Source organism: Lampetra planeri, chromosome 5, assembly GCF_965212315.1.
Source record: "Lampetra planeri chromosome 5, kcLamPlan1.2.h2, whole genome shotgun sequence".
Lineage (NCBI taxonomy): Eukaryota > Metazoa > Chordata > Hyperoartia > Petromyzontiformes > Petromyzontidae > Lampetra > Lampetra planeri.
The window spans coordinates 7491220-7505005 of record NC_136111.1 but is presented as its reverse complement, the minus strand read 5'-3'; the positions used below and the strand labels follow the sequence as shown (position 1 = coordinate 7505005).

At 46.2% G+C, this 13786-nt stretch overlaps 1 protein-coding gene across 4 annotated transcripts in view; it reads left to right on the top strand.

Annotated features, from left to right (window-relative positions):
- The window catches only part of OSBPL1A (oxysterol binding protein like 1A), an 82803-nt gene that overhangs the window by 50665 nt on the left and 18352 nt on the right, over window positions 1-13786 (top strand). For all 4 annotated transcript variants that reach the window (XM_078594285.1, XM_078594283.1, XM_078594284.1 and 1 more), the window contains 2 exons: window positions 5316-5436; window positions 7937-8075. In XM_078594285.1, the coding sequence (XP_078450411.1) occupies window positions 8011-8075 (65 nt within the window). In that variant the 5' untranslated portion in view covers window positions 5316-5436; window positions 7937-8010. The remainder of the gene's footprint in view (window positions 1-5315; window positions 5437-7936; window positions 8076-13786) is intronic.

Sequence of the window (13786 nt, the reverse complement as noted above, 5' to 3'; positions counted from 1 at the left end):
ATGGGGGCTGTTTGACCTCAAGTTGTCGGGCTTGGTAGCACAGAGTGCTAACCACTGTGCCATCGCTCTAACGCTGGACTTTGAAGATCGGTTGTTTGATGGTTGTTGATCTCCTACGTGGTCCCTCGGAGGCAGCACAGCAAGTCGGTCGCCGACCCATTTGTGTTACAGTACTTGTTGGAGTGCTCTCTTGTGTGGGTCTGCTTTCTCTGGATGGATGTTCCAGTTTACTCCTGCGTGGGAGCACTTCGACGGAGTTGCCAAACTCGCCAGCCTTCAAACTCGAGCGGCACTCTTATGAACGATACGCGATGTGACGACTGTCTAAGAAAATCAAGTGGGCCGGGGCAGAACCTGTCACGAGAAGGGATGACGACCGCTAGTCGTCAAACTAACCCGGGAGTGGCAGATAAAGGAGGGAATTCGCCCAATGGGGAACGTCTACCGAGGAGATAGAACGATTGAAATTGGCTCGCGTACAGGTGCCAAGGTGGATTATTAAACCAACAGGATCGGGTGAGGTGTTGACGCCTGGGAGGAGGCCTTCATCCATAGCTGGTGATATATGATGATGAATGGCACTGGAGAAATATACGCCAATAGGGTGCCGTAAGCTTGTTGTGACTTGTAGCCGAGTAACGACTAAAAGCGGCGAGTCCGTCAGTGACGTATAATCGCTCGACCGCTTTAATGGCCGAGCCCACCTGGGTCATGATGCGAAGCGATTGGTGGCATGGATTGACTTCACCGACCGCTCGTTGTATCTCTATAGTTAAAGTATGGGGCCTTTGTGTGCCTAGTTTGTGCAAATAATACTCAAACATCATGGGTGGTAGCATCAATCAGGTCCAAAGCCATCGCTTGCAAATGCATTGGTAAAATATCTGACACTCGCAAAAAGGCATTTGGCCAGTGGATTGTGCAAACTTTTGTCGGTGGGGTCCCACCATGAGATGGATGTTGGAATCCCCAAATACCCGTTGAGCTTTTGTTTATATTCTGACAATTTTTAAACATGCCAACACAATTAGATGATACTCTTTTCGAAAAACTAATTGCTTTTAAGAATCGATGTTTTGCTCATCTCTTTTTCATTGTTCATATTGTTTGTTTTAGCTTTTCCCATCTTGTTCAAATTGAAAAGCATCTTCCGCAAGAATAATGTGCATAAATAATGCAAATTACAGTGCAGTTTATATTTTACGTAGCATCTAAATGCGACCACATTTCACGATGGGGCTGGATAGTTCTTGGATGGGCTTCCACCCTGTATACAACAGGTGTTGTGGGCTGTTTTTGGGCTGATTTATCAGCAGAGGGCAGTGCAGAAATATCCATTGTGTTATGGTCTCTGCTCCCCACCATCACCAACCCACACTGACCGCCATGGTGAAGTGAGGATTGTGATTAAATAACCCAACAGGCATTGGCGGTGTCCCCTCATCCAGCAGCGGACTGTCGAAAGGGCTGTACATGTACACAATAAATTTGTATGTTGAACTTCTTTCACACCGTACGTACCCAACCACGCTAATCGGAGGTGCGGGGGAAGGACAACAAACTAAACGCACAAAAGTAATGTTTTTAGAGCTACCTGCTGTATTACCACGTGCTCATCGTGTCGTTGTGACCTGCCCCATGCATTGACATATTGTCAACGTTATCGTTTAGCTTTGTTTTGACTCAAACGCGGCAATATTCCACGCACATTAAGAGCTGGCAGTAATTTTTCTGGCAGCGTTTAATTGTTTTTGGAATGCAAGGGCTTGTGTGGCTTAATGGAATTTGCGGTGTCTCGAGTCTTCTCGTTAGGGACCGCGTTAGATCTTGTGTGTGTGCGTGTTTGCACCTTTACCGTATGTGAGATCTCGATAATTAATTCGCTTTAACGGGTTTAATTTCCCCCAACCGCTGGTGTGCGTTTTGACGAGATAATTTTAAAACTAATGAATTAAGGATTCTTGTGGCGAGTGAGCGCTTGTATATTTTGCAGTGCGCGCCAAACTGTTTGGAGATGTGGCGTTCAGAAAATGCGTTTAAACTCTGCATTCAGAAAAGATGGTTTATTAATAGAAAATCCTACTCCTGAACAAACCCACCTGCTGGCAAGGCCTATAAATGTTTTAGTAGCAAAAGCTCAAAACATACATTTATTTGAGTTTATTTTTAAGAGCCAATAAATAGCATAAAATTAATCAATAAATATTGATTCTTACGCTCGTGATACATGCATGGACGCTGTACCGGTTTCGGGGGATTTTTTTTGCATTCTTAGAGGATCGCAGGAGGTAGGCATAAAAGCAGAAAGTCGTTTCCCATGAAGATTTGGTCATAACAGTTGGGCAAGTGGAGTAGGGAGAGAAAAGAGCCTCAGGAGAAAACAAATCTCTAGCGTAATTTATTAATCACTGGTGTTCCAACCAAAGAGACCCACAGCGCCAAACCTCCCCTCTCGTTAAAAAAGATGAATCTCCAGTTTCACCACTGTCCTCTCAGATGCTCACGATCAGGCCCCCCCACCAACTACCTGCCCACCTGCCCGCCCGCCCGCCCACCCGTCCATTCATCTCACCTGCCCGCCAACCTATCCTTCTGACCCATCTGCCCGGGCGCAAGTAGCGCAAACAAAACCGCGAACGCCTGGTGACGTCGCACGCGGTTCCGAGCGGATCGCGCCGATCGCTCGTCGGCAGTCGGCCGTACCTGTGGGACCTTGTAGACACCGCCCCCCCCCCCACACAACTCTCTCCGCCCCACCTCAACCCACGCTAGCCCCCCCCCCCCACTCGGTGGTGGCGAGCGGGCAAACGCAGTCTCCGGACGGAATGGAACAGTCTGGGAAGCGTGCGTGCTGGCGTCTGGGAGTGCTGCTGTAGGGACGACGACGACGGCGGTGTGACACAGGTGAAACGGTGACGTGCGTTGGCCGCCTGGCTGTGTGTGTAGCGAGTCGTCGTGTTTGTTCGCTCGTTGGTACGAGCGACAGGCTTTCCCGTTCGTATTCCACAAGCGCGCAAATACAGGCGGATCGGCCGTGCGTTACTTGCAAAGTGTTTGTCGAAGTAAGCGTTCTGTATTTGGGGTGGTAATGCTTTAGTTTTGTCACAAAATTTCGTAACAAAATACAGTAGTTTGTAACAAATAAAATACTCGCAAGACACACTGTTGCCTCATGTCCGACTGTATAGCTGCCTATGAGTGTGTTGAAATCGCATTTCATGAATTTTGGATAGAAATAGGTGAGCCGCATATATGTGAAATCACACAAACCGAATCTGCATAAAGTGAGGGGAAACCTGTATTTGACTTATTTGGCGAGTTTGCCAGGCCATGCGAGTACGTACATTAAATAGATTCGATTGTTGCATAAATAGAATCGTCTGTTTTCACCAATGACATGTGGGTTGTGCCATTGGCGTCGTGCCATTGGGATTCATTGTGTTTCTGTTCGTGAGAACTGAACATCTCCATGCAAACTTTGAGACTCGCATATCTTCCTTGCCTAACAGTCGTTTTGTTTATGGTTTTTGTTTTCTGCTCTCACCCATCAGCTACCACAGCAAGCACTCGCACGTACGCGCACAAGCACTCACATGCTGCACGCTTGCATGTACGCACACGCATGTATGCATTTGTGCACCGTTTACGTGTACGCATACGCATGCGTGCACATACGCGCACGCTCACGTCTGCACACACACACACACTTGTACACAAACTGGGGTACGCTCGCACGTACGCACATGTGTACACATGTGGAGGCAAGCTCGCATGTACACACACACGGGCATGCTTGCACACACACACACGCGCGCACACACGTGGGCATGCTCGCACACACACCGGCAACTACACGCGGGCACGCTCGTGCGCACGCACGCTCCCCTCTTCCCCGCGTGCGTCCTGTACAATCACCGACTCGCTCGCCACTGGCCCAGGGTGTCGGGGCGACGGTGCTCAATTAGTGCAGCACACTGGCAGCGGCGACTCGTAATTGTGTGACTGCCCGTAGCCACGTCTGTTGAATAATCGACAACGCGGCGTTGTAACAGTTGCCCTAATCACTTACCTGTAAGCAAAAACATAATGTGGCAGGCTGTCTCTGCCGTGACCATTCATTCGACCAAATCTTTCCTCGCCTGCGAGTGGCTGAGGCTTGGGCGGTTTTGTTGTCTTTTTTGTACAAAGGGCGCGAGTGGCCCATCCAACTCTCGGCCGTTGTTGCCAAGAGACGAAACCGCGCTTTGGAAGTCACGGCGCAGAACCCCTGCGCCACTTCGGTGGGACGAGCATCGTGGACGAACTACAAGCGTCGTCCAAATTATTAATGAAATTGGGCTGCGGTGGAAAAAATTCCACCTGATAAGGCACTTCGTCGAGCTATCATTCGTGGTCAGGTCGCTTCTGAAAAAGAGCTACATAGCTCGGTGGGCCATACCTGGTAAAATATAAATAGTTTAGTGTAATGGTAGGTTTTTACCCTTTTAACTGGTACAAAACTGACACCTTTATTCAAGGCATCATGTTTGCAATGACCACAACACAAGTAGTCAATAAAGCAAACAAAAAGAAGCAACTCTGATAAGGATAATAATATGCACTGTCCTTGAAGTTGATTGGCCCACACCCGAGACGGCTTTCTTTAGAGCCTAGTCCCCATTGGTGTAGGGCCAGATGACACCAGAAGGCGTACAACTCAATTGACTACTTGTGTTGTGGTCATTGCAAACATGATGCCTTGAATAAAGGTGTCAGTTTTGTACCAGTTAAAAGGGTAAAAACCTACCATTATATTTTGCCACTGGTAAAAGAGATCTCATAGTGTAGTTTAGTGTAGTTTTAGATTTTATTTGAACGGTATGATAACTGCTGCAGAAATCCACCTGTTGCGTGCGGAGCACAAATGACGGTTAACTTGATGGGAGTCCACTTTAATGAGTGGTGCATGTGACAGCGTACACCTCGTATTCATATGGCAGCCTTGTAAAACGTACAGGGGAAGAGCTAGTCGCTGTATATAGATGTGTAGGTTGTTTTCAAAGTGCCACGGGCATCATGTAAAACAGTGCAATTCTTCTGCCATAACTCCAGCGTTGTCTTTTCAATGTAATTTGCCTATAAGGATACGGCATGGGTTTATACGGACCACTGCATAACACTGTACATTTATTACAGCTTCCTTTTGCTCTTTCAAACACTTGTTTTATTTCCCACCCCACTCTCCCACCTGCGGCGTACGCGGCGGGAGATCGGACCATCGAGAAACGGAAGTAACCGCCGTGGTTTTTGTTGTTGTTTATTTTCTTCCATCCCAGAGCGACGTGTCGGAGTCCCCGGCAGAAGGGACGGCCGAGTTGCTCGACGATCTGAAGACGCTCGAAGTGCGGGACAACTCCAGCAGCAGCGACGAGGATGAGTTCTACGATGCCGACTCGTGTAAATTCTTGCGACTTTAAAAAATAAATTTGGGCCGTTCGCGCGAGCGCCATTTGGTACGGGGGGGTGGGGAGGGAAATGCACGTTGGAAAATTCTGCAGAATCCATGTGTACGTGTGATTTTTCTTCCTTGTAACTAACACGGGGTTTGTGCCCGCATTTACTTAATTCGTAATTGTGTTGTGTTTAAAGTAGATGATGAGAACAAGGTGCAGTCAGTGGTGGTGAGATGTTCACTACCTCGCCTGGTATACAGGAGGTCGTGGGTTCGATCCCGATCCCGACCCCGACGCCTGTATATTTTTAAATTCTTTATATTAAGTTCGCTTGCTTGCTTGCTTGCGCGCTTACGACCGTGCAAATCTTTCGGTTATTTTAACCCACTTCCCGTGATCCAATCGAGCTGACATTTTGCACACAGACTCGTTGTGCGTGACAATTTATTTAAATGAGAAAAAAATCCAAAATTTTCCACTTTTTAGGAAAAAAAAATTTTCAGATTTAATTTAAAATACTAATGTGATAAAAATGAAACTTTTACACAAGAAAACAGAAATGAATAATAAAATAAAACCGATGCCACGCATATAAAGGATTTATAGTGAAAAACGTTGTTTTTACGGGTTAATTTTTTTAGTTTGCATATTCTGCCCATGGTCGTGCGGGTTTTTCTCCGAGCCCTCTGGTTTTTTCCTCCACATTTAGAAACGTGCGTTTCGAGTATTTGGCTGCTCTAAATTTCCACGTGATAAGCCCCTTCGTTTGGCTATTATTAGTGGCCAGCTCGCTTCTGAAATAAAAGCTCTATAGCTCAGTGGGCCTTACCTGGTAAAATACAAATCGTTGAGTAGTTAAAAAAATGTTTTTAATGAAGGTGAACTTTTTCTAATTTCTTAGAGAGGAAAATCTATAGAGTAATAATACAAAGCACATAATTGATAATCAATTTTAATTATATCTAGCTGAAACTGCATTGCTGCGCAATGAGTGATGGCAGGAGTTTTAATTTCCGCGTCAGTGACCATCGCGTTTATGCCCCATCGGCAGAATGCTGTTGTTGTAATGGGTTTTTTCGTCATTTACAGAAAATGTTGGCAAACTGCTGTCATTTAATTTTTTTAAACCGCAAAACAACAGCAAGGGTGGATAGCCCTTGAGTCAGGGTTGAATGATTCCATTTTATTCCCTGGCATTTAAATGCTGTGCCATTGTCCAAGGCTTGTTTGCTATTCTGTGCTATCCAGTGGCTGAGTAAGCTGATCTTTTTTCCAAATAATGAATGGGTTGGGTTACTTTTAGGGCAGAATGTGCAATTAAAGATGGCCCGGGACACCTTGTCCGTGTCTTTCGGTCAAGTTTGAGTTTCTTTGTCAATGTCGGCATCCACTTGCCTCACTTCGCATGTCTGCGCTTCGTGTTTTTTTGTGGAATTCCGTCTGTCTGTGGGCATATGTTTATATATGTGTATATACATGGCACCGTAGGGGGGGCACAGGTGGTACATATGCCAGTCATCTCAGTAGGTCAACTTATTGCACCTGGGTCTGTCCCCGTGACCTGCTGCCAGCGAGCCATCGACACTTCACGTGGCCTCAGTGCACCTAGCCTGGCACAAGCGCCGTGGTGTCATCACCGTCACTTATTAGCGAATGGTGGCTGTTGTTGATAGTGACAAAGACATTATGGCGAGTGGTGGCATGGTGGTAGTTTACACACTGTTCTAACCCTTTTTACATTTGAAACATATTAATGAAACTGACTAAACATTATTTTTCAGGGTTTTCCTGAAACAGTTATGACGGAGCAAAGGTTAGCTGGATAACTGAAAGGCATTATATTATGCTTGTATAGTGTATCTAGACCTTGTATTTTGTTTAATATCCTGGCACTTTTATGATGTTGTTTGATTGTTTACATGTGTGTTGTATTTGCTTTGTTACTTTGGACGTAACTCTGCATTCATTCATCAATTAAAATCAGTTCTCATCATGCTCATGATAACATGCATCGTGAATGTGAGAAGAGATTGTTATCGGTTCGTATTTAATCACATGTCCACGGGTTCACATGGCTTTTGCAGTAACTAGGCTTGATGCAGTGTCCGACAACATTAACAAAGAAATCGATTCTCTAAATCACGACCCACAATAAAAATAATAATCACTGAATTTCCTTTTGTTCCCCAGGTTTTCATTTCAAAAGTCTTAGTTCCATCTGTCCATTAATCAGCATCATCATCAGTCATGATCTAGCTACTGTTGTGTGAAGATATTGCAAAGCGTTTGCCATCTCTCGCAGTCGCACGATGCGATGATCCGTCTGGCTTATACACACGAGCTGATTTTCATCATTCCATCTCCAGAGTCCATACCCTTCCTTGACTCTTATTAATTGTTGAATCGATTAATACTGCACGTGCTGCGTTGGCCTTCGTAGTTACTTGCTAACAGCGCTCGCCCCCAACAGTCTGTTAAGGCTTTGTCTCTTTCCGCTCGCGCAGACGCAGAATCCGTTTCTGTGAAAGCGCTGCAGAGGTTTAGCAACTGTTCGGCGGAGTCGAGCGACTCGGCGAGGATGTCTGACCCCGGCGCTCAGGACAATGGTGAGGAGAGCCACGCCAACGGCATCAAGAAGCGCAGGTATGCGTGTGTGACGGGTCGTTGAGCGAGCACCGCCGAGATACCGCGGGCCGACCTGCGGTGTTTACGTGTGGTGTCACGTCTCTCTGCCTTCATTCGACAGCGTCAGCGTGGGCCTACTTGATGAGAGTGTCTGCTTTGGCACATGCAGCGTTAGGAGGTGGCCAGATGGCTCAAAGTTCAGAAACATTCATTTAGAGTATTTGGCGGCTATAAATTTCGTGTTTTTGTATTGTTGGTTTTTGTAACATTGTGACCCTGTGCCCCTACTACATAACTTCTGTAAAAAAAGAGCTTTATAGCTCATCGGATTCCTCCAGTATAAATACATATTCTGATTCTTGCTACTTGAGCCAACGTCCTGCCGAGATCCTGAGTTCAAAACCGGGTTTTGGCCGCCCGCCGTGATTCAACTGGGTTTTCGGGCTTATTGGGTTGATAGTCTCAGCCTGATCGGGAATGATTTTAATACACGGAAACATCGTGATAAGTTGGGAATTTATTTTCCCTCTTCCAGCATTTGACATTCGAGAGGAAAAAATGGCTTTTATTGTCGTGTTAGGAACAATATTTGCAAGAGCATTAAAACGTGTGCCTCCCTGGTTGTGGATCAAGATGCCGATGGGAGATTATCTCCAGGAGTAGGTCTCAGAACACATCCTCTGCGGCCGTTCTCCGACATAGGATGATGCACTATTCGTATCCTGGCACGACGCCGATATCAAATGTTCAACATAATTTGGGAGTGGGGGTGGGGGCGGAATATAAAAAAATATACGTATATAAACATGGACGGACCAATACACTATCCTCACCCTTCTCTTCCCTCTCCACCACCACCATCACCAACGCCACTAGCGCCCGCTTGTCTCTCACAGCCGGCGCTTTAAATATTTTATCTCGCGCCGGCTGCGTGGTCACCATATCCGCCGCGTTGGGTTTCCTGACAGCGGGTGTCACTTTGCGCGTGGCCGAATTTGTTTCAAAAGTCCTGGCAGCAGGCAGCGGTGGGTGGGTGGGGAGGGGATGGAGTTGTGGTGGGTTCGCGTGTGTTCAGGCCGCTCAACGTCCGCATTGGTCAGCGTGTCACGCGTGCGACGATTCGCCTGTCGTGCTCACGGAGACGTTCGATTTTAATTGTCACAGTTCGACGTTGTGTTGTCGCGATTCCATTTTGGGAATTGATTCGTTTTTATATCTCGTCGTTTTGCACGTTTTGGTATTCTCGTTTGTTCGGTCTTGCTTGTATACGTTCGTTTACCCTGACTTAAACATTAGCTATATTATTTGCATGAATCGGAAATAACCGCTTAGCGCACGTACAGATACGTTGGCACATTGCATTCATTGGTCGCCGTTAATCATGTGACACTTGCCTATTCCGCCCCGTGAATTGTCACGATTCGGGATCGTGATGGATTCAGAAAATCTATTCCTTCTCATCTCATTTCTTCCGCATCATTTGTATTGTTTCTCATTAGAGTTGTCTTTAACAAGTGTTATTTTTAGCTTATTGTGTAATCATAATAACAACAACAATACATTTAATATATATGGTACTTGTTTGTGCTAATTTCTTTGAGCGCTCAAACACCTAAAGGTGGATTGTCTTGTTCTGGCAATACTCACCAACAACCACCATTGTAAGGTTTAAAAAAACACTGAACACCAAAGGGAAGTGAGTGGAGCTCGTGCGTAAACAGATTAGGTAGGTGGTCAGCTCCGCCTGGAGTGGGCGCTCGATACGGTGGGGAAGTGGGGAGCTGACTTTGGACAATTCCACGTGATAAGCCACTTTGTTGTTGAGCTATCATTCTTGGCCAGGTCGCTTCTGAAAAAGAGCTATAAAGCTCAGTGGGCCTTACCTGGTAAAATAAAAAAAAAAATAGTTTAGTTTAACACGTAGGCATTCGCTACCAATATTATCCATAATAGAGGTTTTTTGGATTAGATCGTGTAAATATAAATGTGTCGGTAAACCTGCCATCACCCGACACAGATAAACAAAAAACGAGTTTAGTTTACAAGGCTACTTGGATGCATTTGAATACGTATGAAGTCTGCTGGGCGTGCATATCCTCTATCGTCTCCAACGTTGAATCAAAGTCACAAGTCTGTGTCTCTGCCGTTCAAGCAATTTACGTGCGTAGATAATCAACATGAAACACCGTTGAAGAAAGACTCAAAAGCCCACAGTGGGCTGTCTCATAGCCATGCAACTGGGGTGTCTGTCATGGGCTGTTTGCTGAGCACAGGAACAAGAGCTTCAAATTAGTGATGAGATAGCAGTCAGGCCGGGAGGCGCTCTCAAATTATAAACAGAGTTGTTACGATGTCCAAAATGTTCCTCTCCGGTACCCGATCAGCGCGGCTAAGATGCTGGCAGGAAAAAATATTAATTTGGTTTGTGGGCTATTGCTAAGTAGTGTCGGCCTCATGCAACAGTGGGCCATATTAAACTCCCGTAGTGTATCTATCCATTGGCCGCCCACCCCTGCACTAGTTGGTACTAAGGCGCCTACACAGCACATTACATTGGTAACACATGCCCTTCTGCTGCTGCATAGTTGAACAACGTTCCACAGTTGCCACAACTTGTGCCAATGCAGTTGGTGCGAAGTACAACAACAACGACAATCGTATTTTTTTCACCACATTCCATCAGACTTGTTTCCCCAATTTCGCAACAATTTTGCGGCGGGAAATGGCGATGGACCGAGCGAGCGCTGACGAATTCCTCGTGGGTGGCGTCGCGGGGTGAAGCGGTCTAGCGTCGCTTCCGTTCAATTAAATTAATCCCCCGTGTTGTGTCTGGAGCCACAGTACCGGTGCTTCCGTCGGCGGGCGCTTTTGTCGACTGATGCTGGGGGATGTTTTAGATGAGGTCGCACCCTTAACGAGTTGAGTGCATTGTCCCCCCCCCCCTCCACCACCGTGGAGCCTGGACTGGATTCTTCTGCTCTCTGTTACTGGTTTCATTCCAGGCGCGTCTGACCCAGCGTCGCCCAGATTCTGATGAAATGCTCGCAAGTGGTCAAGCTGTTAGTGTTTAGACTGTAAAATTATTTCCGTGTGAAGTTTCGTGTAAAGTAAAAAAAAAATGAAATTTACATTTGTTTATTTTTTACTGACTTGAGTTCATTTTCACTGGCGCTATTTGCATCGTGCAACGGGGCAAAGCAATCTCCATTTGGAATTCGCAAAGTAAGCAGTGCATCACCATGTGTGCATGAATGGCTCTGCCAGATGTCATCCTCCTGGGCCTTCCTAAGATTTGCGACGCACAAAACGACTGCCGCTTTTACGGTGCGCCGCGTGAGCTTCTTGCGAAACTTAACAAAATCGGAATTTTGGTGAGGGGTGGTATCCGTTCTGTTGTTAATGAGCGAATGGATCCAGAGGAGCTCCTGGCTGTGATCCGAGGCCGTAAATGAGAAGCAGAGGAAAGGGAAAGAGAAAAAGAAAGGAGACGTCGAGCTCCCATTAGGATTTTAATTGTGACCTGTAGCACACCAATGCGCTCGTTGCGCTGCAGCCTGATGGTGAGTGTTGGTCGCGGATCTGGCGTTTCATTCGCCATGCGAGGATTTACTCTGGTCGACAAAGCTTGCCAGGTGATTCTCGTGATGGGGGAGCGGTGTCACAGTGGTTCTTTCCGTGCACTGCGCTGTGAACCCAACAACCCCAGTTCCATTCCCGGTCATGGCTGACCTCGGTGTCGAGTGATAGCCGAACCCGGTCCCGCTGTAGTGCAAGGTCGACTCGTCACTGTCTGGTATGAGACGCCACGCTGCCAAACAGTGCATTCAAACACGTACAGCAAATGCAAATAAACAATTTATCGGCTCCTGACTCGAATGTGGTGAACTTTGCCGATCCGTCGACGCGCGGAGGGGGTTAATCGTTTCAGAGTGGTTCAGTCCGGGGGGGGGGGGGTGGTTCGTGGAGGTCCAAGCTTAACACATTTTTGGGGAAAGTTTTCCTCTCACAAGCAGTCGATCTGATATTGTCTACCTCTCTCTCAGAGCTGGAACTTTAGCCAAATGAAGTTTCGATTCCAAATTTAACATGACGGCAATTTTTTTCAATTTTTTTTCGTGCCCTCGTTGGCGACCGGGTCGAGACCGTAGCCGCTTATTCCGCCTCTGAGTGCCGAACACCCACACATGGCATTGCCCGAAAGTCCGAGTACACAGCGCCGTCCAGATAAGTCTTAAACATAGTGCCTTATTTTTATTATCCATAGTTAAAGAGTTTATTTTTTGGGTTGGATCACGTAAATATAAATGTGTCATTAACCCGCCACCACCCGACACAGCCAATTAGTAAGGTTTGTCACGTAAACAAAAAGTGACAATTAGTTTCTACTTCAGGGAAGCCACAACAAACCCATAACATGTATAATTGAACACAACATTTACAGTTGTACAATTGGAAATGTTGTGGGTTTAATCTCCAACGCATCAGTTTACTGAAGGAGTAACTAATTTGTACGTTATGTTTACGGGACAAACCTTATTAATTGGCTGTGTCGGGTGGTTGTGGGTTAACGAAAAATTTATATTTACGCGATCTAACTACATTTTTTTTACGGATATTGGTCGCGAAAGCTTATGTGTTATATTGTAATGATGTATTTTTTTATTAGTTACTAGCTTTACTACCCGGCTTCACCCGAGACTTGGATTCTTGTCTTGGATTAATACACGGCCTATGCGGAAGGTTGGGGGGGGGGGGGATGCGTGACGTCAGCAGGCACACTGCGTGACGCTGCCGCATGCGGGTGACATCACAGATGTGACGTCACCGCTCGCAAAATATATCCATTATTGCATTGTGTACAGTCTGGAAGCTACGTACATGCCAAATTTCAAGTTTGTTGCATGTTGGGAAGTATGCTAAACATTTCGAACAAACACACATTCACAAATTACCCTTTTATATAGATAGGTTATCCATGGTGTTCTACATTTGGATGGAGAGATTATGATAGGATGGTCATTGCCATGTGAATGTGGAATTTACACTGCTGACTATGCGATAGATATATCTGCTCATCAAGCTCTTTCCGCATTTGCATTGTTCACTTCTGAGCAAGTGTTAACGTCGACGCGTCCGCGACATGGGAGAGACGTGTGGTGGTGGCCACGTGACCACCGAGTAATTGCTGTTTATAACCGACGCATTGATTCCTGCAGCACACTGAGAGGCGCTAAACTATTTTTAGATTTTAATCGAGCACTTGCTTTCACAAGTGTTGTCCAAGTCTCCGTGCTACTCCGCAGCTAACGCACACCCATGCCTGTGTTCTCTCAGTTCATCTGTGCGTACCTTAAACTACAACTTGGGTTTACAAAGTGTCCTAGACCAGTGGTTCTCAAAGTGTGGTCTCCCCGGACCACCAGTGTGGTCCGCGACGGTCCTCGAGGTGGTTCGTGAGGCTGTGATGCAAAATGCAGGTGGATCCAGAAATAATCATGTTTTGTATCTTTTGGGTTCAGGCATTAATTAATATATTTTTTATTTAATAAAAAAATTAAGTGAGGTAATCTTCCCTGATTAAACTACCCGAGCTCTAAATGCCCCCCCCCCTCCTAAAAAAAGCTTATAGCTGTGTTTTGACAGAAGGTATTGGTTTCTGGAGCAGAGTGCAATGCAAGGGGGCACAGTGGAGAGAGGAGATGGGAGAGATATAGGCGAGGGTGAGTCAT